Source organism: Leptonychotes weddellii, chromosome 1 (genome assembly GCF_054177405.1).
Source record: "Leptonychotes weddellii isolate Sample4059 chromosome 1, ASM5417740v2, whole genome shotgun sequence".
In the NCBI taxonomy this organism is placed as follows: Eukaryota; Metazoa; Chordata; class Mammalia; order Carnivora; family Phocidae; genus Leptonychotes; species Leptonychotes weddellii.
The window spans coordinates 149,268,909-149,296,425 of NC_138369.1; the positions used below are offsets into that span (position 1 = coordinate 149,268,909).

The 27,517-nt window shown below is 36.9% G+C and overlaps 1 protein-coding gene and 1 non-coding gene across 7 annotated transcripts in view; both read left to right on the top strand.

Moving 5' to 3' along the window:
* The window catches only part of SENP7 (SUMO specific peptidase 7), a 139,666-nt gene that overhangs the window by 358 nt on the left and 111,791 nt on the right, over positions 1-27,517 (top strand). For 4 of the 6 annotated variants that reach the window (XM_006729569.3, XM_031024045.2, XM_031024046.2 and 1 more), the window contains exons 2-3: positions 9,823-9,875; positions 16,932-17,030. In XM_006729569.3, coding sequence (XP_006729632.1) covers positions 9,823-9,875; positions 16,932-17,030 — 152 coding nt within the window. Of the gene's footprint in view, positions 1-9,822; positions 9,876-15,023; positions 15,328-16,931; positions 17,031-27,517 lie in introns of all 6 variants that reach the window. The other 2 variants (XM_081797699.1, XM_081797705.1) reach the window with 2 other exon arrangements.
* LOC115939613 (small nucleolar RNA SNORD26) lies at positions 10,854-10,928 on the top strand. Its single transcript, XR_004074398.1, has one exon. It is a non-coding gene; the product is annotated as a small nucleolar RNA SNORD26 (small nucleolar RNA).

A 27,517-nucleotide genomic window follows, 5' to 3' on the forward strand; every position in this document is an offset into this window, starting at 1 on the left:
CCGGGTCGCCCCCACCCCTGCGAGTCGTAGACTAAGTCCAAGCTGTCATCGAAGCCTTGGCCGCTTTCCACCCCAGCACCCCTTCCAGTTTTCCCCTCTTCCCGCAAACACCCTGCTTGAGTCTCATCGGCCCATGGATCTTGCCGGTTGGCTTGCCGGTGTCCTGCCACGCCTTCCTTTAATTCCACCAATGTACCAGTTTCACTTCCCTCGCCTAACCCCACTTTTTCTCTTTTCCTTTGATTCTCCACTTAGCCTCTTTCTCACCCCCTCATCTCGGGGCAGGGAGAAGCGGCTGCAAAGAGGGAAAGGCGGGGCTTGCTAATTGATACTTCGTTTCTCTGATAATTGCTATAACGGGGTTTCGTTCTTCTGAACAGACCCTCTTGATAACCTTTTTCTGTTCCAGCCTCTTGCTGCTTCTTCCAGAAGTGATTAAAAAATCGAACAAAGGATTTGAAGCCGGGCTTCCATTGTGTTTTTAATCTCAGCATATTTTTATTTTTGAAATTGCTTTACGGTTTAAATGACTATCTTCAGTTTGGGGTACTACATCTTGGAAACACAAAAGTGGAGTTATAAGACATGAGGTAGAGCTCCTCCCAGTAACAAGTTTTTGTCAAAGATCTCATCCACTAAGAGTACCTCAATTCCTCGTGTTAAGTCCTGTGGACGAACCAGAGGAGGAGAGGGGGAGGACTCTATCTTTAATAAGCTGCAGTCTAGTATACAAACTAACACCCAATGAATCAATTATTTCGTTTCATTTTCTCCCTTCTTACCGTATCATTTGCAGAGACAGTCTTAACAATTCCAAATTTATTAGGAGTCCCTTGTGGCAGTGCATCTCAAGCATTTTTCTGCCTTTGCAAAGGAGAAGTGGACAGGATTTATGGGACATTGCTCGAAGCAGTTAAAAACCTGAATCCCTTTTCATAAGCAACTATTGTTATCATTTGTGTGTGTGTGTGTGTATCCTAGGGATACTCTTTGCCTTTGAAAGTACGTGTGGTACATACATAAATATAGGCCTCCAATAGATCAGTGTTTTGTTTTTTTTTTTAAAGATTTTATTTATTTATTTGAGAGAGAGAGAGTGAGAGAGAGAGAGCACAAGCTCGGGGAGAGGCAGATGGGGAGGGAGAAGCAGGCTCCCCACTGAGCAGGGAGCCCGACTTGGGGCTCGATCCAGGATGCTGGGATCGTGACCCCAGCCAAAGGCAGATGCCGAACTGACTGAGCCACCCAGGCGCCCTATCAATGTTTGTTTTAACATACTTTTTTTTCTCCTCTAAGACCTTAATGTAAAATTTACACGTTAAGAAAATGCACATTGTTTATATGGTGTCTTTTCTGTGCTTTCTAATAGACCTTTAGGAGTTATTCCTCAGTTTAAGATGCACAACCTTTTTTTCAATAAGTGCATTTCATCTTGGCTTAATACATTTTTTTGGGGGGGGCAGCAAGATATTAACACCGTCCTTCAGCAAATCGCCTCTTCTTTCCCTTGTTACACTTAGAGTTATTTATTACATTTAATTTGATGCAAGTGGTTGTGGGAAGTAAAATTTGATAATGAAGCTGTTATTTCTTTTTTCTTTTTTTTTTTATTTATTCATGAGAGACAAAGAGAGAGACAGAGGCAGAGGGAGAAGCAGGCTCCCCGCGGAGCAGGGAGCCAGATGCGGGACTTGATCCCAGGACCCTGGGATCATGACCTGAGCCGAAGGCAGACGCTTAACCGACTGAGCCCCCCAGGTGTCCCTGAAGCTGTTATTTCTTAAAAGACATTGATATTTATATTAGCTATCCCTCTGGAGAAGATTTTTTTTTTACCCCCGAAGACATTCCTTTTGGAGCTGTCCTTTCTCAAAAGTAATTGTTATTGTATAAAACCCATTCTCAAATCTAATATTACCTAGCTGTTCTCCTGTATTCATCTGGTTTTAAGAGATGAATATTAGGGCGCCTGGGTGGCTCAGTCGGTTGGGTGTCTGCCTTTGGCTCAGGTCATGATCCCAGAGTCCTGGGATTGAGTCCCACATCGGGCTCTCTGCTCCGCGGGGAGTCTGCTTCTCCCTCTGCCTCTGCCCTCCCTCCTGTTCGTGCTCTCTCACTCAAATAAATAAAAAAGAGATGAATATTAGTTTTTAAGAATGATTCTGAATGGTGTATATTTAATTTTCACATAAATTATCAAATAAAACTAATCAGTTGGTTTGAAGGGATTCTGGGTTCTGTGTGACATTTATGTGCATATATTTGTCATTTCATTAGGAGTGGTTGCTAACTTGAACTCATGACTGGAAGTGACATTTATGGTCATCAGGATTTCATAATACCCAAAGAGGGGAATTTGATTAATAAAACAGGAAGATTTCTAAGTTAGAAGTAGAATGTGGATAGCAGTAGAAAGAAAAAACATGAAGTTTTGAAGTTTCCTCTGTGAGACTGCATTAGGTTTCCCTAAATGTTCTAAATAAGGAAGAACTGTGAAGGGTTGTATAGTGTATTGCTCAGAACTCTTTTAGTTGCGAGTAGCAGAAACCCAGTTCCAACTGGTTTAAGCTACACACAAAACAAGAATTTATGGACTTATGTAACTGATAACTGTAAGAGTGGGATGAAGGGAGAGGCAGACAGAGCAAGGAGCCCAAGACCCTGGGATCATGACCTGAGCCGAAGGCGGTTGCTTAACCCACTGAGCCACTCAGGTGTCCCAAAACAGTTGTCTTTTATTAAGCCAGACATTAAAGAGATTTGCAAATAGGTAAAATATTGCCATTCTTCTTAGTATTTTTTTTTTTTAAAGATTTTATTTATTTATTTGACAGAGAGAGGCACAGCGAGAGAGGGAACACAAGCAGGGGGAGTAGGAGAGGGAGAAGCAGGCTTCCCACCTAGCAGAGAGCCCGATGTGGGGCTCGATCCCAGGACCCTGAGATCATGACCTGAGCCAAAGGCAGATGCTTAACGACTGAGCCACCCAGGCACCCCTCTTAGTATTTTTTAAAAAATAGTTATTTTTCATAAAGTACTTTAGCCATGTTAACATGCAATGAGTTTATTGTTTTTAAATGAATTGTTAAATATTTTAAAATTAAAGGAAAAATTTCATAAGTAAAGCTGTGTTCCCTCTCTCGCTGTGTCTTTGTCAAATAAGTAAATGAAATCTTAAAAAAAAAAAAATCACAAAAGCTCTGATTACCTTACTTTTCTGGAATGTGGCCATGAATCAGGAATTAAGCAAAAAATACCTCTGAGCAGTGAGAGGAGAAATTACACAGTCTGTATGTTAAAGTTCACTCGTGAGAAGCTTCTCAGGCTTTTCTTTAGAGTATATTGAATCTATATTTTAAAATTATTTGTAACCCCAATGAGTATGAATTCCTTACTTCCAAGTTCACTGCATATCAAAAGCAGTAAATTAAATGGGACACAGATTAAAAAATATCTGTCACCAGAGACTGGCCCACTAACAGTTGAATGAAATAATAATTAAATGCATGGGTCATTCAAGGGAGAATGACCATTAGAAATGTTTAACAACAACAAAAGTATAACAGATAAAGTCCTTGATAACAATTTTCAAATGAATCTTCGAATTAAACAGGATAGTTCAAGTGAATTTCAGGTTTTCAACTGATTGCTTCAGGCATCATCCTTGGAAATTTGTGTTCACTCTCATTTAAGTTAAGAATACATGTTTTTTTGAGAACTTCAGTACTAAGCAGTGTACTAAAAATTTTACAGACTTTAATTCTTTCAAAAGCCCTATGAGGTAGTTATTATTTCTGATCTACAGATGAGGAAACTGGGATTTAGGGAGGGTAAGCAACTTTAGCAGTAGCAAGTAAAAAATAGCTAGGATTCAAAATCTGGTCTTTCTGATTACAAAATACATAATTTAAACTTCTTTTACTGTCACAGGACATTAGTGAGTCTTACTAGGGAGAAATAAGTTTCTAATGGACAAATAAGTATGAGAACTGTAATTATAAGAAAATTTTATTTATTGCAGGAGTTTGCTATTGTACATTGTGCCTCTTCAGGAGGGTAGCTGAGCATGCAGTGTTATTCACACTTGCTTGATTTTGAAACTCTTCCCTCCCCCTAGTTTTCGTCTTGAGGCTCTAGTGTCCCATGATGATACAACTTTATTTTTTCAGTAGGCTCAGGTGATGTCTGCATATTTTGCATTGTAAGTGTAATGAACCATGATTGAAGTTCAAAATCAGAATCTGCGATTAATCATGATAAAACTACATTATTTGCGTAGACGTTAGCTGAAGCCATTGGAATGAATGGAATCACCCACAGAAGGTATAGAGTGAGAAAAGTCATGAATCACATTTAATTTCAAAGTAGGAAGGAAGAAACATTGGTAGGCAGATAGGCAAATTAGGAAAGAAAGGTTTGGGAAGCAAGGGAGGAGAGTGATAAGCAATGTAGATTAGAGTTAAAATAGTATGAGGGTGCTGAATTTGGCAATTAGGAGGTCACTTTTACCACTGGTTTTAGTAGGGACAAAAGCCAGATTTCGTTAGATTTTTATTTTATTTGAGAGAGAGAGAGTGAGAGAGAGCATGAGAGGGGAGAGGGTCAGAGGGAAAAGCAGACTCCCAGCCGAGAAGGGAGCCTGATGTGGGACTTGATCCCGGGACTCCGGGACCATGACCTGAGCCGAAGGCAGTCACTTAACCACTGAGCCACCCAGGCGCCCTCGTTCTTTCTTTCTTTCTTTTTTTTTTTTTTTAAAGATTTTATTTATTTATTTGCCAGAGAGAGCAAGAACAAGCAGGGGGAGAGGCAGGCAGAGGGAGAATCAGACTCCCCGCTGAGCAGGGAGCCTGATGTTGAACTCGATCCCAGGACCCTGGGATCATGACCTGAGCCGAAGGTGGACGCTTAACCACCTGAGCCACCCAGGTGTCCCAAAAGCCAGATTTCAAGAGGCTGAATGAAACAAGGAAAATGAGATGTAAAAAAGATTTCTGAAACAAGTTGGAGAAGTAAATAAAGTAGTAAGGAATTTTTTTTTCATTAGACTTTGAGACTTAAATCAGGTGTGGGTAGGGAGTGGCAAAGTGAGTGGAGAGAGAAAGATACTAAGTAGGAGATAATTGATGGGGTGAGGTTTCAGAAGAAACGGGGGAGATTGGAATCAAAAGATAGTTTCTTGAGATGTGCAGAAAGGAGGGAAGATGGATAAAGATATAGATAAATTTTGAGAAGGTAAGGATATTGCAGTCATAGCTTCTACACGAAGTAAGGGAAGATCATTTTTGGTAAAAGGACTTTCAAGTGGTATTGGTAGCTCAAAATGGACTAGGTGGTCAATTAGGCACGAATAAAAGAATTGTTAAGTAATTTTAAAAGTCATTAAAACAAGTGCGAGTTTTGTAGTAGTAGTAGTCGTAGTTGTTGCAGTTACTATTATGTGACTTTGTTCAGCAGTGCTAAGCAGTCTAGCAGCAAGAATTTGGAAAAAAATGAATTTATTTTACTTAAGGCTAAAGGGTAGGACAAGATATGGAGGCAAAAAATGGGTTCAGTGTGAATGAAGAAATGAAAGGGTCAAAGAACTGTGGGTTGTAGAATGAAAAGTTCACTTTTGAGAACTTGAGAAGTGCAACAGTATTCCTTAAATCCATTGACAAATGTATGTTGCTGAAATGGGGATGTGTAGAAGTGTGTTGGAGTGAGTCCGCTGTTTTGAGTGAGTTGACTTACAGAAGTTTTAGAGCTTCACAATGATGGTAAATTTTAGAGATAGAGAAGAAAACTATGAATCAAGTATCAGAGAATTCTAGGAATGTTGGAGAGGGTATTGGGTCAGTGCATGGCAATCACAAATATGGTGAAGTAATATATCCAACTTATGGGAATTTTAAAGAAGGGATTATGCAATAAAAATAAAATATTAATTGGAAGTGGTAGTGGGAGGAGGAGATTGTTAATCCCTACTCCTGATTTTATAAGTGAGAGAAGAATCTTGAGAGAACCTTAAAAAAATAATGTAGTCAATAAAAAGCTAGGATTCAGTTAAACTAAGGTGGAGGAAATGTTCCAGGAAAAGATTCAGAATTTAAGAACATTGTACTGACTCTGGAAAGGAATTTAGTGGGCTAGGGAAGAGATGGAGAAGAAATGTGGATGAAGGGGTAGAGTTGAATTACATAAAACGTGAGAGACTAGCAAGATAATAGGCTGTGGGGATTGGCATCTAGGGTGGTGAATGTGATTCCCAGGTCTGATGATGGAAGACAGAGAATTGGAAAGTAGATTAGAGAGAATGGTAAAACAGGGAATGGGTTATGGATAGGATTGAGTAGCTTCAAAGATCCAGATCGGAAGTTTGTTATTATGGTGCTGTCTCAAAACTGCTTTCTAGGTGGATAAACTCTAATAGGAGTCTTTAATAATTTAGAAGGCTGGCAAATATGGGCTGCTTTATCCTACTTTGCATATACTTATAATGATAACTCACCTCTTGAGTGCACCTGGCACTGAACTGTCCTTTCATCCATTTCTGCCTATCTAAAATTTGCTCATTATCTAAAACTTCAAAGCTCAGTTCAGTTGTGCCTTTCCAAGAACTATCTCCTAATTAACTCAAACTTAAAACAGATCATATCTATTTCTGAACTTCCATGGGTCTTAGCACTTCTTACATGATATTTATATCAGATTCCATCATATATTCTAGCTTCCTAAATTGTTTAATCTCTTCTGTTATACTATTGACATTGACACAGGGACTATCTTATTAATCTTATATCCCATAGCATGCCTGGAGTGTACTGGTTAAGAAAGCTACCTCTGGTATTAGACCAGTGATGAATCAACATGGTGACTTCGGGAAAGTTATTTGGATTCCTCAAATCTAAATTCTTCATCTGTAAAATGGTGATAATACTGTTACTGATCTCATAAGGCTTTTGTAAAGACTAAATAAAAATAATTTGTGTACTTAGCCTAGTGGCTGGCAGTGGTAATCATCATCTTAAATAAATGTTTATGGAGTAAATAAGTGAGTGAGTGATTCCACAAGCTACTTGGGAAAAAGTCATGTCTTTCAATTGTTTGACTCATGTATTTAGAATGAGAATAATTAGATTTTCCTGTGTGCTAATACTAATATACTGAGGTCTCTTGAAGAGTAATATTTCAATATAAACTATTAAAATAATAGTTACCATTTATTTTGCACTAACTATATGCCAGACATAATGCTAAATAATATAGGCTATCTCATTTTAATCTTAATTGAAAAGCTGGATATTCTCTCTTGTTTAGTCTCAGAAGTCACAAGTAAGCCAGGATAGAAATTTAGGTTGTCAAGCTTTAAAATCATTAACTTTTGAGCACCACAATATACCAGATAATCACAAGAAGAGGCACATCATATGTTTATTTAAATGACCCAAAGACAATGTAGTATAAAATGGAATAGCTCAATTATAAAAACCCCTAAAATTTTGGGAAGTCACAAGAATATTAATTTTAAAGGAAATAGGGAAACATGCTGTAAAACAGGATAGGTGCATTTTTAAGTCATGAGTCAGTTTGGGAATGTTAATCTATAAATTACAGTTTGGGCAACTGATACTTTTTAAAACATTTTATTGAATTTAAAATACACATAAAAGTGAATATAAGGTAAGGGCTTTCTTACCATTTATTTAAAAATTTTTATTTTTGGTAGTCTAAGGAATGCTACTTTATTGAAAATTGAATTTATCAAAAGCTTAAGTATAGAGGTATAAATGCATATACAGGCATGTCTTGTTTTATTGTGCTTTGCAGATAATATGTTTTTTACAAATTGAAAGTTCGTGGCACAATTTTTCCAATAGCATTTGCTTGCTTCATGTCTCTGTGTCACATTTTGGAAATTCTTGCAATATTTCAAACTTTCATTATTATATTTGTTATGGTGATTGGTGATCAGTGATCTTTGATGTTACTTTTGTAAATTGTTTTAGGGTGCCACAAACCACACCTGTATAAGACAGCAAACTTAATAAATGTGTGTGTTCTGATTCCTCTACTGACTGGCTGTTCCCTGTCTCTCTTCTTCTCCTTGGGCCTCCCTATTCCCTAAAACATGCTGAAAGGTCAGATGATGGTTAGCATTTTTTAGCAATTAGATATTTTTAATTAAGATATGTATATGGTTATTTTAGACATAGTGCTGTTGCAAACTTAATAGCCTTCAGTGGAGTGTAAACATAACTTTTATATGGAATAGGAAACTACTCACTTTATTGTGATATTTACTTTATTATGGTATCTCTGATGTATACCTGTAGTGAAATTACTGCTATGTATTATGAACTTAGAGAAATTATTTCAGCTATATAGATTTTTGAATAAGGTATAGTCCGTTTGTTATAATTGTTTTTAAAGCTTTTTTTGTTTTGTTTTTAAGTTGAAGTATTACAGCATGGTATGCATATCTTTAGTATAGTTTGATAACTTTTTGTACTTGTATAAAAATACACTTGTGTAACAATCAGCTAAATCAAGATATAAAACATTTCCAGCATCTCAGAAGGCTTACTTGTATCCTGTTCTAGTCAGTATTCCTTCTCTCCTCAGATACTCCTAATTCAAGGCTTTTCCCCATTTGAAGATTGGGTTGTCTTGCTTTGTAGGAGTTCTTTATATATTCTGGTCTGAGTCCTTTGACAGATGTATGTATTATACAGTATTATTAACTGTCACCATACTGTACATAGATAAATGTATTATAAATAATAAATATAAATAATAATCTTCCAGTCTGTGGCTTGCCTTCTTACTCTCTTAATGATGAAGTTTGATGAATTTTAATGAAGTTGAGTTTATTAATCTTTTCCTTTATGGTTAGTACTAATTGTGTCTTGGTTGAGAAATTTTTGCCTACCCTGAGGTCATGAAGTTATTCCCCTCCTTTTTATTCTAGAATCTTTTTTGTTTTAGTTTTGACATTTAAATCTATGATCCAATTAACTTATGTTTATAGCGTGAGGTAGAGGTCAAGGTTTATTTATTTTCCCTTTTGGTTATCAGATTGCTTCAGCATTAGTGTAAAGATCATCTCTTTCTTACCTAATTGTAGTGATATCTTTTTATAAATAAGTGACCACATATGTGTGGATTTCTACTATTACTTTTTATTATGAAATCTTTGATATATTCCAGTAAATTGTAAGTTCCTGAAAAGCTTAGACTGTGTTTAATTTGCTTACTACACTATCCCCACTGCCTAACATGCCAGGCACATGATAGACATTCAGTAAATTTGCTGATTGAATGAAAGAATCATAAAGGAAAAATCCACAGGAAGTCTGAAAAATGTTGGTGAGGAGACAGTTAAACTGTTCCTAGTTGCAGAGATGCTTAAATATGTAGTAGAACTGGAAGTGTTTTTGTAGAATATTCCAAACATACCTCTCACCTTTTGCTTCACCCCCCCTCCCTCCAGCTTCCCCTATTATCAACGTTTATCTGGTCATATGGTTCAACCAGCATTTATGAATACCTGTTGGACTTTTGCCAGGGAATATCTTATTTAGTTCTTAGAGCCAAGTTTTCTTCTTTTTTCTTTTGTCATCATACATGTTATTTAATGAAAGCATTTTGTGAGAATTTGCTATTCTTCTGATTATTTTTTGACCTTTATGTTTAGTCTGTTAGGTTTTGTAAAATGTATCAGTACAAATTCTGACCCTAGCAAGTTAGTTTAAAACAAAGGATGGCTGTGAAAGGATTTGTTTTATCACATTGTTTATTTCATTTAGATGTTAAATGATAATTTTTACCATGTCTTTGTAGAAATTATCACAGAAGGAAAAAGGAAAAAGTCTTCATCTTCTGAGTTACATAAGGTATGCATTAGTTTTGCTTTTAATCTATTCATTATCTTTAGAGTTACCAATATTGAAAGTATTTTGCTATTTTTCTTTTTAATAAAAATTTAAAGAAAATATTATAAAACCATAACTAATTACTGTTTTGCAGGGAATGGTATATCCTAATTAATTCAAAGGTTAACCAAGAAAGAAACACTTTCTGGGATCTGCCTTGTTTAAATCATTGTAAGCTGTATCAGTATACTTTCTAGGCCTTATTTTAGTTTTTATATGAAACATAACCCAGCATTTCTTTGATAACTGAATATATTAGCATACCTCGCATTCATTAATTGTAATACTGTAGATATAGAAAGGTTGTGCTCAAGTCATGTGCTGAAAATTACTATTTGAAATATTTCCTATTAAAATTTATTTATTTATTTTACTTTATTTTATTTTATTTCTTCTGTGTAAGCCAAGAGTAGCAAAAGAAGCAAAATGAAGTTTCTACCTATGTAGGAAGTGTTTCAAAAATTTAATTTCTTTTTAGAAAGATAATCTTTTTTTCCTCTAGAATTTTGTGACTTAAACACAGTAGTACCCTGATATACATATAATTTATTAGATACTTTTTTCTGAAGCCTTCCAAATTATGCACAGAGGACTTTTAATTTGGCACAAAGAACTTTAATTTGGTACATTTCATGGAACAAAGCTGGAGAAGGAATCATAACTAGGGCTCTGAGAGGGAATCAAGAGTACACAGACAAGACCAAATAGCATGGCTTTAGATACTCTTCCACCTTAGCTTACTTTACATTTGTGGGTATGATTTCTTTTAAAATTTTGGATTTGGCTTACATGGTGTAAATGAGGGGGTTAAAAATAAATTCTTACATTGCCATACCCAGCTTTAAATACCTCTGTATTGACTACTATTTCTTTTGTGTTTAATACCTCCAGTGAAGTGAAATGCTCTGTTTTCAGTTGCTGCTTCATGCAGTTGAAAGTCTACCATTAGATGATATTTCAGTTGAACTCTCTCTTTCTGATGTATCAGTGGAGAAATTCCTAATATTGAGTAAATGCATTTCTCTTTCTTATTTTTAGATGTACGGCAGTATTTAACTTTTTATTTTCAAGTAACTTTAGATTTACAGAAAATTTACAGAAATACTACAGAGTTCTCATCTACCCTTCATTCAGCTTCCCTTAGTATTAATACCTTATATAACCACAGTACAATGACCAAAATTTAAAAATTAACTTTGGACAATACTTTAAGCTACAGACATTACTTGGATATCTTCAGCTTTTTTTAAAAATAATGTCGTTTTTCCATTCCAGGATCCCACGTTGCATTTAGGTGTCATGTCTCCTTGATTTCCTTGATTCTGTGACAGTTCTTCAATCTTTGTTCTTTCATGATCATGACATTTTTAGAGTACTATGATTTTGTCAGTATTTTGTTGAATTCCTCAGTTTCAGTTTGTCTCAGGTTTCTTTTCTTTTTTAAAAGATTTTATTTTTAAGTAATCTCTACACCCAACGTGGGGCTTGAACTCACAACCATGAGATCAGGAGTTGCATGCTCTTCCGACTGAGCCAGCCAGGTGCCCCTGTCTCAGGTTTCTTATGAGTAGATTAAAGTTATGGCTTTTGGGGAAGAATATCACATGATATGCCCTTCTTAGTGTATCCTGTCAGGAGTACACAATACACAATAATGATATGTCTTATTACTGGTGATGTCAGTCTTGACTACCTGCTTAAGATGGCTTCTACCTGGTTATTCCATTGTAAGGTTACTCCTTCACTTTGTAGTAAGTAGATATCGTGGGAGAGATACTTTGAATCTATGCAAATATACTGTTTCTTAAACTTTCACCCACTGTTTTACCATCTAGCAGTGGATCTGGTCTGCAACATTTGTGTATATGATATTCTATTGGTGATTTTATTTTTCCCTCATTCCCTCTACATTTATTAATTGAAGTTCTTCTGTAAGGGAGAGCTACCCCTCTTTTCTCCTTATTTATTTATTCAATTACTTATTTTTATTAATATGGACTCAAGAGTATCTATTCTATGGTATAATTTATTACAGCATTATTGGCTTTTTTGATTGAAATGAAATGTTTAGCTTAGGTATTAGAAGATCTTTCAGTTTGGATCCTATGCCCTTTTAACATGCTCCTTTTTTTAGCACTTATTTCTGGTACTCCAAGATACTTTTTAAGGAGCCCTGGTTCTTTTATTGAAGAGTTGTATTTAGAAATCTAGGTCTGGGTGCACCTAGGTGTGCTCATTGCTCTTGGGGTGTCATTGTTTCTAGGCTCTCACTAGAGAAGACTAGAAATTTTTTTTTTTTTTTAAAGATTTTATTTATTTGACACAGAGAGAGTGACAGCGAGAGAGGGAACACAAGCAGGGGGAGTGGGAGAGGGAGAAGCAGGCTTCCCGCCGAGCAGGGAGCCCGATGTGGGGCTCGATCCCAGGAGCCTGGGATCATGACCTGAGCTGAAGGCAGACGCTTAACGACTGAGCCACCCAGGCGCCCCTAGAAAAATTTTTCTATGCTAACCCATACACATACACACATCTCTATATTTCACAGAGAGAGAGCACAAGTAGGCAGAGCAGCAGGCAGAGGGAGAGGGAGAAGCAGACTCCTGGCTGAGCAGGGAGCCCGATGCGGGGCTTGATCCCAGGACACTGGGATCATGACCTGAGCTGAAGGCAGATGCTTAACCAACTGAGCCACCCAGGTGCCCCAATACTGATACTTCTGATTCCAGTCCAACACCACAGAGCTTATCCTAGCCTTTTCCCTTTTTTTATTTTTAACTTTTTTTCTATCATTATGTACCATATATTTACTTATTTGTTCAACCATAATATACACATGAAGTTAGTGTAGAAAAAATTGACAGTAGAGTAGTTAGTTGTACCTGAAATCTGCTTGTCCTATACTCATATACAATATTAGAGTGAGAGATTTAAATCTATAAGTTATTAATCAGGAAGCTACAGGAGAGGTTTTTCTGGAGCTTTAAATGTTAATATTTTTTTCCCTTTCCTTTTATAATTGCATTGTATTCCTATTAAAAAATAAATAAAATGGGGCGCCTGGGTGGCTCAGTCATTAAGCGTCTGCCTTCGGCTCAGGTCATGATCCCAGGGTCTCGGGATCGAGCTCCGCATTGGGCTCCCTGCTCCACAGGGAGCCTGCTTCTCCCTCTCCCACTCCCCCTGCTGTGTTCCCTCTCTTGCTGTGTCTCTCTCTTTCAAATTAATAAATAAAATCTTTTTTTAAAAAAAAAAGAAAGATTCTGTATTTTTTCTTTTATACTTATATTCAAAATAATTTCTTTTTTTAAATTTAAGTTTATTTATATTTTTTAGTAATTTCTACACCCAGTATGGGGCTCAGACTCATGACCCTGAGATCAAGAGTTGCATGCTCTTCTGACTGAGCTCCCAAAATAATTTCTTAATATCATTAATCTTCTGGAACATGTTATTTAATAACAACCGAATAGTATCTCATTTGGTTTAGTTTTGCCATAATTCTGTTTAATTGTTCTTTTATTATTGTTTCTAGTTTTTCTATATTAAAAGTAATATGGAGTCTATATCCCTGTTCATAAATATTTATATATACTTCGATTTTTAAAGCTTTTGATGCTAATGGATAGAATTTTAATAAACATCCAGATTTCATGTGTCTATACTTTGGAGGAATAGAGAACTGCCCTTTTTGAAAATAGGATAGATTACGATTTGTGTCCATCCTAATGGAAGTATGCATGAATATTTATTAGTGTAAATAATTCATTAATACTGAGTCTAAACCATTCATAGGTAAAGTGATTGAAAACTAATTACTGTGAAAAAGGAATACAAAATCTTCCACGGAAGACATCAGCAGTATTTTATAAGAAGCTAATTTTACAATATACTCAACATGCATAACCAACTCTTACTTTTTCCACATCTTAGTTGCTGTCCTTCAAGTTTTTTTTAGATTTTTTTTTAAAGATTTTATTTATTTTTTTTGAGAGAGAGAGAGAGAGCGTGTGAATGCGCATGAGTGGGAAGAGGGGCAGAGCCAGCGGGAGAGGAAGAAGCAGATTTCCCGCAGAGTGGGGAGTCCCACATGGTTCTCCATCCGAGGACCCTGAGATCATGACCTGAGTTGAAGTCAGACACTTAACTGACTGAGCCTCCCAGGCACCCCTGTCCTTCAAGTTTGAACTGAGTAACTTTTTAGGTTATTACTAGGGCCATGTAACAAATTACCCCCAAACTTAGTGGCTTGAACTTACTTTGCTCAGGAATCTGCAGTCTGGGCAGGGTTCAATTGAAGATAACTTTTCTTTGTTTTATGTGGGAGTTAGCTAGGTTGGCTTGGAGGCTAGGGCCTGTAAAGGTTGCTCACTCACTTATCTTTTTTTTTTTTTAAGATTTTATTTATTTGACAGAGAGAGACACAGCGAGAGAGGGGAACACAAGCAGGGGGAGTGGGAGAGGGAGAAGCAGGCTCCCGGCTGAGCAGGGAGCCCGATGCAGGGCTCCATCCCAGGACCCTGGAATCATGACCTGAGCCGAAGGCAGACGCTTAACGACTGAGCCACCCAGGCGCCTCGCTCACTCACTTATCTTGATATCTGTGCTGAGAAGAGTCAGTATCTTCCAGTATAGCTGCTTAATGGTGTCCAAGATTTTTTACTTAGTGGTTCAGGTCTCCTGAGGAATGTATACTGAGAGAAAGAGAAGGGGAAAAAAAAAAAAGGGAGAGAGGACACACAGGAATGTGAGAGGCAGGCTGAAGCAATATAAATAATGCCTTTAATGATTTAGCCTTGGAAGTCACAGTCCTGCGCAGATTCAAGGGGAAGGCATGTAGAGTGCACCTGGTGTTGGAGGACTGTCAGTGTCACATCGTAAGAAGAGCATGTGGGATGTGGAATATTGTGGCCATTTTTGGGAAATATAGTATACTGCAAAATCCAGTGTAGGCTAAATAACCTGCTCACAGAGGATCCATGGGTGTGAACAGCCTGAAGCCCTTACCTTTACCCTTTGAGGAAGCAATTGTTGTTCCCTAATTAAGAATATAAAGGAAATGATTTATTTTATTATTATTATTTTTAAAGATTTTATTTCTTTATTTGACAGAGAGAGCGCAAGCAAGGGGAACGACAGGCAGAGGGAGAGGGAGAAGCAGGCTCCCTGCTGAGCAGGTAGCCCGATGCAGGGCTCAATCCCAGGACCCTGGGATCATGACCTGAGCTGAAGGCAGACGCTTAACGGACTGAGCCACACCGGCGCCCCCAAAGGAAATGATTTAGAGATAAAATTATCTTTTGCAGATGAAGAATTATGAAGAGATACCTTTTAATACAGATTAGATATAAATAATTAAGAAGTTATTAGTACCTAAGAGGATCAACTCAGAGGTGCTAGTGATATAAGAGTTGAGGTATCCTTTCTTCAAATTTATTCTATCCTCCTGACTTTTGCTCTACTCTCACTGAAATCATTTTATGGGTTGTTGCTAGTTGTAGTTGATATAGTACTTATTGTATGTTATATTTTATAGCCTGAATTTGATGCTTAACTATTGTTTATGACTTTATCTTAATGTGAAATTTAAGGTATTTTAAGTTCCAAACAAGTGATTTCAAACTTGTGGTTACAATCCATACATTCATTTGTTTATTCAGCACATCATGAGCCATATACTTCGGATATATAAAGGCGACTAAGTCAGGGTACTCTCTTTATTTTATTTTTTAATTTTTTAAAAAGATTTTATTTATTTGAGAGAGAGTGAGAGTGAGTGAGAGAGAGAGGATGAGCAGCAGGGGGGTGGGGGGGAAGGGGCGGACAGAGGCAGAGGGAGAAGCAGACTCCCCACTGAGCAGGGAGCCAGATGCTGGACTTGATTCCAGGACTGTGGGATCACAACCCGAGCTGAAGGCAGACACTTAACTGACTGAGCCACCCAGGCACACAGGGCACTCTCTTTAAAGACCTCCATAGCCTGGAGAAGACAGACATGTAGACAAATATTTATAATACAGTTTGATACATGTAATATAAATAACATAATAAAAATGTGCCAAGTACTAATACCAAGAGAAAAGAATGCCTTGGTTGCGGGAGTGACAGTTGTGTGGATAGGAGAATAATTTTGAGCAGAATCTGAAGTATTTCACAAGGGAAAAGTAGAGGGAAGGGCATTCATACATACATACAAAGGGAACAGTACATACAAAGATCTAGAGATATAAAATAATAATACGTGTTTGAAGGAAGTTGAGTAAATGGTGCGGTTGGGGTGTAGAGTCAGTGATGTGTGGCTGATGTTAAGGAACCCAGATTGTTAAGAGTTTTATCTTTGAGTAGTGGGTGCCGTTGTATGTTAAATGTTGTAGCGATCATTAGGTTTGTGTGTTAGAGAACTATGGGGATAGTGTTTGAAAGATTAGAAGAGGTAGAGACTGCGGGTAAGAGAATAGTTAGGAGGCTATTGTGATACTTAATTTTTCTATCTTAATACTGAATGAGAGGTTTTTAAAATAAATTATATTTAACTACCTGTAAATTAAGCACTGAATTTATTTTTTTAAAGATTTTATTTATTTGGCAGAGAGAGAGAGAGAGAGCACACAAGCAGGCAGAGCAGCAGGGAGAAGGAGAAGCAGGCTCCCCGCTGAGCAGGGAACCCCATGCGGGGCTGGATCCCAGGACCCTGGGATCATGACCTGAGCCGAAGGCAGATGCTTAACTGACTAAGCCACCCAGGGGCCCCTAGTCACTGAATTTAAAACTCTTTAAAACTAATTGCAAAATGGGGCGCATGGTTGGCTCAGTCAGTAGAGCATGTGACTCTTGATCTGGGGGTCATGAGTTCAAGCCTCATGTTAGGTGTAAAGCTTATTTTAAAAAATCAAAAAACCCAAAAAACTAATAGCAAAGTATTAAGGCAGGTTAATATAATGGTTCTGTTAGTTCGGTTAATATGATTCAGTTCTTATTTATATTTCAGTTAAACTGATTATTTTCTCATTCTGATTTCAGATAACAAAAATGTTAAATGCAAAACCGGAAGATGTTCGTGTTGAGTCCCCACTGTCCAAACTCAGAAGCTCAGAACACTGGGATCTCCCTTTGCAGGGGGTAAATAAAAGCTAATTTCTTTTAAGTTCATAGTGTTGTTTGTGTTTAAAATATTTAAATAAAACTGAATTTTCATTTTCTTATATATCCTTGCTTGGGTTTTTTTGTGTTATATGCAGGTTTTTATTTTTATTTATTTTTTATTTTTTTAAAAGATTTTATTTATTTATTTGACAGAGAGATAGAGAGCACAAGTAGGCAGAGTGGCAGGCAGAGGGAGAGGGAGAAGCAGGCTCTCTGCTGAGCAGGGTGCTAGACGTGGGGCTCGATCCCAGGACCCCAGGATCATGACCTGAGCCGAAGGCAGCTGCTTAACCGACTGAACCTCCCAGGCGCCCCTATATGCAGGTTTTTAATTAGTTTATTTCTGGTATTTGTTGAAGTGATGCTTTGAGGTTGGGGTCTCCTTTAGTTTAAGTATACCTTATTTTGTGTGATTGTTTTCTTGAAATTTAAATCTCGTTATTATAAAAGATATTTTAAATTTATGAGCATATTAAGCTTATTAGAATCATTTGCTCTTTTGCTCTTGTAAATTTAAGAGGGTATATCTTAAAATGTGACACAACTGTACTTTAAAAGGTATATGGTATATTATGGAGCTTTCATGAATAGGGCTTAAGATGGCACTTTTTTTTTTTTTTAAAGATTTTATTTATTTATTAGAGAGAGAGGGAGGGAGAGGGAGAGAGTGCACAGGCAGGGGGAGCAGGAGAGGGAGGAGCAGGCTTCCCGCTGAGTCAGGAGGCCAACGTGGGTCTTGATCCCAGGACCCTGGGATTATGACCTAAGTCAAAGGCAGACACTTAACCAACTGAGCCACCCAGGCACCCCAAGATGACACATTTTAAGTATTATTTTTTTCCTCATGCCTGGTATAACTCACAGTCAATTTTTAAAAATAGAATTTTTCTCAGATTTTCCAGTTTATCCATTTGAGCCTGTATTAGTCTGCTAGCCTAACATAACAAAATACCACAGATTGGGTGGCTTAAACAACAGAAATTTCTTTTCTAACAGTTCTGGAGGCTGAAGTCCAAGATCAAGGTGCATGTAGGGTTGGTTTTTCTAAGGCCTTTCTCCTTGGCTTATAGATGGCCATCTTCTTGCTATTTCTTCCTGTGACCTTTTTTTCTGTGTACCCACATCCCTGGTGCTTCTCCTCTTATAAGGATGTTAGCCCTGTTGGATTACGTCCCTACCCTTATGACCTCATTTAAACTTAATTATCTTTGTAAACGCCCTATCTCCCCATATGGCCATATTGATGGTGAGGACTTTAACATATGAAATTGGCAGAGGGAAGCACTTCAGTTCATAAGATTAGCATTTTAGGATAACAAATTTTAAGTCATGTTGAATGTTTTTATGTTACAGACAAGAAAAGTTAACCATTTATTATAACTTGTTCTCAGAGGAAAGATTTGTCATTAATATTAGTTGCTTTAACATTATTTAAAAGTTTAACTATCAAATAATACATTTGTTTGTTTTATATACAAGGTACAAAAAAGGGAAATAATAAATGAGACAAGATGACTTCTGCTGACATAAAAAAAATTTGCGTAAGGTTAGAAAATTTGGGATGTAAAGAAAGGTATAGGTGAAATAAATAATCTTTCTCTGTTCCTTTTTCCTAAAGGCAACCACCATTAATAGTTTTTTTTTCATTCCTTTAAAGAAAAAAAATACATATGCCTACATAAATAATAATTTGTATTATTTTTTAATTGTTATAGAACAGAGATCATGAAATATATACTGTTCTGTGCTTTGTTTTCATTTAATAGATGCTAAAAATTTTTTTTCTATTTTAACACATTTTTTTTATTTTTAAAGATTTATTTATTGGGTGCCTGGGTGGCTCAGTTGGTTAAGCATCTACCTTTGGCTCAGGTCATGATCCCAGGGTCCTGGGGGTCCTGAATCAGGCTCCTTGCTTAGCAGGGAGTCTGCTTCTCCCTCTCCCCTTTATCCCTCCCCCCTACTTGTGTCCTCTCTCACTTTCTCGCCCTCTCTCTCAAATATATAAATAAAACCTAAAATAAATAAAGATTTATTTATTTAAGTAATCTCTGCACTTAACGTGGGGCTTGAACTCACAACCCTGAGATCAAGAATCACATGCTCTACTGACTGAGCCATCCAGGTTTCCCTATTTTAATACATTTAGATCTACTTCTTTTATTTATTTTTGTTGGCTTTGTAGTACTGTAAAAATTTACAATATACCATAATTAAAAAAAATTTTTTTTAGTAAAATTGACACACAATATTACATTGGTTTCAGGTATACAACATGGTGATTCAGCTTCTCTTTATGTTATGCTGTGCTCACAAGTGTAGCTATCATCTGTCACCATATACATAATCCACTTAGTTCACTGGTATTAGTTGTTTCTAGAGTTTTGCGAATAGAAACAATGCTGCAGTGAACAAGTTTTCTCCTTTTTTTTTAAACATCGTTTTTCATATGTAGAAAACCATTTTTGAGCAGAATTACTAGGTTGAAGGGAATTTATATATGAAATTTTAATGAACATTACAAAATTGTCTCTCAGAAAATGTGCACAATTTGTATTGTCACCAATGAGAGCTCCCATTTTTCTAGAAACTTACTGGCACTGGATATTATCATACAGTAAAATTGTTGCCAATTTAATAGGAAGAAGAAAACATTATTTTAAGAAAATTTGATCTCTTTGCATTTATGTATTCTGTCTTAGGATATTGAATTTATTGTGGAACAAACATTATATGTACAATATATATAATTTTTTTTTTTTAAGATTTTATTTTTTATTTGAGAGAGAGAGAGAGAGAGCGCACACGAGTCAGGGGAGAGGCAGAGGGAGAAGCAGACTTCCCTGCTGAGCAGGGAGCCCGATGTGGGGCTCGATCCCAGGACCCTGGGATCATGACCTGAACCGAAGGCAGACGCTTAGCCAACTGAGCCACCCAGGTGTCCCTAAATAATTTTAAACACACACACACACACACACACACACACACACACACAGTCTCTTGGAAGTAGACATAGGCTTAATTTTCTTAAGCGGTATCTCACTAAATGTGTTTTTTCCTTTACTCTTGGGTCATACATATCTTTTAGTTTTTGGCCTTCAAGAGGCAGTTGTGGATTACCTGAGAGCTCTTTAAGTATTAAGTCATTGTGTTATAATCTTCTGTCTTCTCTTTTTCCTTAACTCTCTATTTCAGCAGTCTCCTTTTCCTGAGAAGCTAACCATTTACTTTCTTCTTTAGTTCCCTCTAACCCACTGAATAAAACAGGGTGTCTTCAGAGACATATTTTCTTTCTTTTTTTTTTTTTTTTAAAAGATTTTATTTATTTATTTGACAGAGAGAGACAGGGAGAGAGGGAACACAAGCAGAGGGAGTGGGAGAGGGAGAAGCAGGCCTCCCACAGAGCAGGGAGCCCGATGCGGGGCTCGATCCCAGGACTCTGGGCCCATGACCTGAGCCGAAGGCAGACGCTTAACGACTGAGCCACCCAGGTGCCCCGAGACATATTTTCTTTTCCCAGGCCTAGTTTCCCACCCGTTGGATGTCTTCCTGAAGATAGTGATACTTAAGGTTTTGGAAATCTGTATTCCGTTTGAGATTAAAGTGATGCATGTGTCAGCATTGCTATGCTCTTTTGTTTCTTTAGACTTCACAGATTTTGCTAAGTATGCTTCAGTTTGTAGAGTTTGAGGCTGTACCAGTATCTTGCTTAGTTGTTTCTCTCACATACCTTTTTTTTAAGATTTATTTTTTTTTTAAAGTAATCTCTACACCAATTGTGGGACTTGAATTTACAACCCTGAGATCAAAAGTCCCATGCTTTACTGACTGAGCCAGCCAGGCACTCCCCACACACCCTTTTTAAATTGTTTTTAGTGGGTTTCTGTGAATGACAAAAATAACTTTGCATAGTCTTTAGCAGAATTTTAACTCATTTGTTTACTTATTTGTGGTTTTTATTGAGATATAATTTCATGAAATAGGTTCCACAGGTCTTAGGTATATAACTGGATGAGTATTGACTAATGTGACATATGTAACCAATCCCACTCAAAAATGGTTCCCTTTAGGGGCACCTGGGTGGCTCAGTCGTTAAGTGTCTGCCTTCGGCTCAGGTCATGATCCCAGGGCCCTGGGATCGAGTCCCACATCGGGCTCCCTGCTCTGCGGGGAGCCTGCTTCTCCCTCTCCCACTCCCCCTGCTTGTGTTCCCTCTCTGGCTGTCTTTCTCTCTGTCAAATAAATAAAACCTTTAAAAAAAAAATGGTTCCCTATAATAAGAAAAGTGATGTTCACTGTCCCATTGTTTCCAAAGGAATAGAGCATTGTCATGAGCCTTGAAAGTTCCCTTGTCTCCTTTTCCATTGTATCTTAGCTTTGCCTGCTGTCCCAACCCCCACCCCACTACTGGAACCACTTTTCTGATTTCTATTTCTGTAGGGTAGTTTTGCCTGTTCATACAGTACTCTTTTATGTTTTGCTTCCTTTAGTCAGTAAAATGTTGAAATTCGTCTCTGTTTTGCATCTATCAGTGGTTTGTTCCTTTTTATTGCTAAGTAATATTCCATTTTATGGCTATAACACATTTTGTTTATTTAATTCTTCTGTTGATGGAGTTTTTGACTTGGTTTTAATTTGCATTTTTCTGATGACTATTGGTGTTAAGACATTTTCATATGTTGATTGGCTATTGTATATCTCTTTTTGTGAAGTGTGTATTCAATTTTTTTGCCCTTTTAAAAAGTTTTATTGAGAATTAATTTATATACAGTTAAATTAATCCATTTTAATTCTTCTCTGACTTTGACAAATGTATATGCTTTTGCAACCACCACCATAATAGAGGTGTGTGTATGTGTGTGTGTGTGTGTGTGTGTATTTGTAGTTTTTTTTCTCAGTGTACAGTTCTGAGTTACCAGATCTGTATAGACTCATATAAGTATCATGACAATGAAAATATTGTACTGTTCCATTACTCCAAAAAATTCCCTGGTGCTGTCCCCTTTGTAATTACACTTTGTCCCCACTTTTAACCCCTGGTAACATTGTTTTCTGTAGCTATACCTCTACATTTTCCAGAATGTCACGTAAATGGAATCAGAGTGTGTAATGTTTTGAGAATGACTTTTTACTCAGCATAATGCCATTGAAATTCATTCATGTTTTTGTGTGTATCAGTAGTTTTTCTGTTCTCCCCATTGAAGGACATATGGGTTGTTTCCTGGTTTTGGCCATTAAGAATAAAGTTGCTATAAATATTTGCATACATGGTTTTTTGTGAGCATAAATTTTAATTTCTTTAGGGTAAATATTTAGGAGTGGGATTCCTGGGTCATATGATAAGTGTATATTAACTGCCAAACTGATTTCCAGAGTGGTGTACCATTTTTGCATTCCAGCAGCAATATTTGGAGAGTTCTGGGTGCTTTGTATCTTTCTTAGCACTTGATATTGCCGGTTTGTTTTTTTAATTAACGGATTTTATTTTTTAGAGTAATATTAGGTTTACAGAAAGATTGAAGGGATGGTACTGGCAGTGCCCATATACCCCTCAGTTCCCCCTCCCTGTTACCCCCACACAATTTCCTTTATTAATATCTTTGCATCAGTGTGGTACATTTGTTACAGTTGATAAGCCAATCCTGATAAATTATTATTATTATTTATTGGATATAACTGACATAGAACATTGTATTAGTTTTAGGTGTACAGTATAATGTTTTGATATATTTATATATTGCAGAATGATTAGCACAGTAGTTTATTTTTTTACAGATTTTATTTATTCATTTGAGACACAGAGATACAGACAGAAAGAGAGAGCATGAGCAGGGGGAGAGGCAGAGGGAGAGGGAGAAGCAGGCTCCCAGCTGAGCCAGGAGCCCGATGCGGGGCTCGATCCCAGGACCCTGGGATCATGACCTGAGCTGAAGGCAGACGCTTCACCATCTGAGCCACCCAGGCGCCCCAGCACAGTAGTTTAGTTAACATCCATTAGCACACATAGTAATAGTTTTCTTATGATGAGACTTTTAAGATCTACTTTCTTAACAACATCAGATAAATAATCAGTATCGTTAAGTAAATCACCATGCTGTATATCACATTCCCAGGACTTATTTATCTTGTAACTAAAAGTTTATACCTTTTGACCCCTTCACCCACTTTGCCCACTTCCCACCTCTGGTAACTACAAATTTGTTCTTTTTATGAGTTCAGATTTTCTTTTTTTTCCCTTAGATTCCTCCTATAAGTGAGATCATACAGTATTTGTTTCTTTTTCTGACTTATTTCAGTTAGCATTAGGCCCTCAGGGCCCATCCATGTTGTGCAAATGGCAAGATTTTTTTTTATCGTTGAATAATTTTCCATTGTGTTTGTATACCACATTTTCCTTTTCCATTCATCTATTGACAGACACATTGTTTCCATCTCTTGGTTATTGTAAATAATGCTGCAATGAATATGGGGTTGCAGATATCTTTTTGAAATGGTGATTTCATTTCCTAAGGACAAATACCCAGAAGTGGAAGTGGAATTGCTGGGTTATATGGTAGTTCTATTTTTAATTTTTTTTTTTTTTTAAGATTTTATTTGTTTATTTGACAGAGAGACACAGTGAAAGAGGGAACACAAGCAGGGGGAGTGGGAGAGGGAGAAGCAGGCTTCCTGTGGAGCAGGGGGCCGATGCGGGGCTCAATCCCAGGACCCTGGGATCATGACCTGAGCCGAAGACAGACGCACAACGACTGAGCCACCCAGGCGCCCCTCTATTTTTAATTTTTTGAGGAAGCTTCATACTGTTTTCCATATTGGTTGTACCAATTTACATTCCCACCAACAGTGCACAAAGATTCCCTTTTCTCCACATCCTCATCAACACTTGTTACGTCTGTCTTTATGATAATGTCTGTTCCAACAGGTATGAGGTGATAGCTCACTGTGGTTTTGATTTGCATTTCTCTGATGATTAGTGATGTTGAGCACCTTTTCATGTAGGTATTGCCCATTTGTATGTCTTCTTTGGAAAAATATCTATTCAGACCCTCTGCCCATTTTATTTTTTTCAAGATTTTATTAGAGAGTGTGAGAGAGAGAGAGAAAGCATCAGCAGGGGGAGGGGACAGAGGGAGAGGGAGAGGCAGAGGGAGAGGGAGAAGCAGGCTCCTGATGGGGGGCTTGATCCCAGGACCCTGGATCATGACCTGAGCCAAATGTAGATGCTTAACCAACTGAGCCACCCAAGTGCCCTGACCCTCTGCCCATTTTTATTTTTTATTTTTTTAATTAATTTTTTAATTTTTAAAATTTTATTTATTTGACACAGAGAGAGAGAGCGAGTGAGCACAAGCAGGGGGAGAAGGCAGAGGGAGAAGCAGACTCCCTGCTGAGCAGGGAGCCTAGTGTGGGGCTGGATCCCAGGACCCTGGGATCATGACCTGAGCCCTAGGCAGATGCTTAACTGACTGAGCCACCCAAGCACCCCTTTCTACCCTTTTTTAAATTGGATTTTTTTTTAATGCTATTGAGTTGTATGAGTTCTTTATATATTTTGGATATTAACCTCTTATTAGATATATGATTTGCAAATAATTTCTTACATTCTGCAGGTTGCCTTTTCATTTTGCTGTACAGAAGCTTTTTAGTTTGATATAGTCCCACTTATTTATTTCTGTCTTTGTTGCCTTTGCTTATGTGTCAGATTCAAAAAATCATTGCTAAGACCAACATCAAGGAACTTGCCATCTTCTAGGAGCTTTATGGTTTCAGGTCTTATGTTCAAGTTTTTAATCCATTTTAAGTTGACTTTTTTATGTGGTGTAAGATAGTGGTCCAATTTCACTATTTCATATAAGGCTGTCCAGTTTCCCAGCACCATTTATTGAAGAGAGTATTCTTTCCCCATTGTATGTTTTTTGTTCCTTTTATTTATTAATTGAATATATATGCATGGGTTTATTTCTGGGCTCTGTTCTGTTCCATTGATCTCTCTCTTTTTTTTTTTCCATTGATCTTAGGTCTGTATTTATGCCAATGCCATACTGTTGATTACTATAGCTTTGTAATGTAGTTTCAAATGAGGGAGTATGATGCCTCTAACTTTTTCTTCTTAAGATTGCTTTGACTATTCAGGCTCTTTTGTTGTTGCATACAAATTTTAGGATTATTTGTTCTATTTCTGTGAAAAGTGCTGTTGGAATGTTGGTAGGGATTGCATTGAATTTGTAGTTTACTTTGAGTAGTGTGGACATTTTATCAATATTCTTCTAATCTATGAGCACAGAATATTTTTTCATTTATTTATGTCTTTTTCAGTTTCTTTTGTCAGTGTCTTATAGTTTTCAATGTACCAGACTTTCATCTTCTTGGTTGAATTTATTCTTAGATGGTTTTTTTGTTTTGTTTTGTGGTTTTTTATTTTTATTTTTTTGCTTTATATGGGATTGTTTTCTTAATATCTCTTATAGTTTGTTGTTAGTATATGGAAATGACATTGATTTTTGTATCCTGCAACTTTACTGAAATTGTTGATTAGTTCTAAGTTTCTGGTGGCATCTTTAAGCTTTTCTATATATAATATCATGTCATCTGTAAATAGAGACAATTTTACTTCTTTTTGATTTGGTTGTCTTTTATTTATTTATTTTTTGCCTAATTGTGAGATTTCTTTGGACTTCTAGTATTCTGTTAAATAAAAGTGGGGAGAGTTGGAAACCTTGTCTTCTTCCTGATTTTAGAGGAAAAACTTTCAGCTTTTCATGATTGAGTATGATAGGCACTGTGGGCTGTGATATATGATCTTTATTATATTTAGGTACATTCCATATATATTTACTTTGTTGAGAGTTTTTATTATGAATGGATGTTGAATTTTATCAGATGCTTTTTTGCATCTGTTGAGATGATGATATGTTTTACTTTTATTCTTTCACATTGATTGGTGGATGCTGAACCTTACTTGCATCCCTGGAATAAATCCTATTTTTTTTTTTTTTGAAGATTTTATTTATTTATGTGACAGAGAGAGACACAGCGAGAGAGGGAACACGAGGAGGGGAGTGGGAGAGGGAGAAGCAGGCTCCCCGCCGAGCAGGGAGCCCAATGCGGGGCTCGATCCCAGGACCCTGGGATCATGACCTGAGCCAAAGGCAGATGTTTAACAACTGAGCCACCCAGGCGCCCCTGGAATAAATCCTATTTGATCCTGGTGTATGATTCTTTTGTATTGTTGAATTGGATTTGCTAATATTTTATTGAGGATTTTTGTAGCTATTTTCATCAGTGCTATTGGTCTGTAATTTTTTTCTTTTTTAAAGATTTTATTTATTTGAAAGAGAGAGTGTGTGTGAGAGACAGAGAGAGCATGAGTGGTGGGGAGGGGCAGTGGGAAAGGGAGAAGCAAACTCCCCACTGAGCAGGGAGTCTGACACAGGGCTCAATCCCGGGACCCCGAGATCATGACCTGAGCTGAAGGCAGACTCGTAACCGACTGAGCCACCGAGGCGCGCCTCTGGTCTATAATTTTCTTGAGTGTCCTTGTCTGATTTTGGTATTAGAGTATTGAAGGCCTGTAAAATAAGTTTGGGAGTGATTCCTCTTCTATGTTTTGGAGGAGTTTGAGAAAAATTGGTAATGATTCTTATTTAAATATTGGGTACACTTCACCAGGGAAACTCTCTGTCCTGTACTTTTATTTGTTGGGTGGTTTTTGATTACTGATTCAATCTCCTTACTAGTAATCAGGCTGTTCAGATTTTCTGTTTCTTCATGATTCATTCTTGGTAAGTCATGTTTCTAGGAATTTACCTATTTCTTCTAGGTTGTCCTGAGTGGTGTTGTTTAATTAATTTTTCATAGTAGCCTCTTACGATTTTTTGTAGTTTGGTGGTATCATTGATAATGTCTCCTCTTTCATTTCAGTTTTTACTTACTGAATTCTCTCTCTTTTTCTTGGCGAGTCTAGCTAAAGATTTGTCAGTTTTGTTTATCTTTTCAAAATACCAGCTCTTAGTTTCATTAATCTTTTCTGTTGTCTCTTTAGTCTCAGTTTCCACTCTGATCTTTGTTATTTCCTTCATTCCAGTAACTTAGGGGCTTAGTTTGTACTTTTTCTAATCCCTTGAAGTGTAAAGTCACATTTCAGATCTTTTTGTTTCTTAATGTAGATGTTTATTGCTATGAACTTTTCTCTTAGTACTGCTTTTGCTGCATCCCATAAGTTTTTATATATTGCCATTTTCATATGTCTCAAGATATTTTTTATTTTTCTTTTGATTTCTTCTTTGACCGATTGGTTGTTCAGGAGCATATTGTTTAATCTTCACATATTTGTGAGTTTTTCAGTGTTCTTCTTGTGATTGATGTGTAGTTTCATACCATTGTGTTTGAAAAAGATGCTTGGTATGATATCAATCTTCTTATATTTATTTATTTAAAACATTTTTAAGTTAAAAATTTTTTTG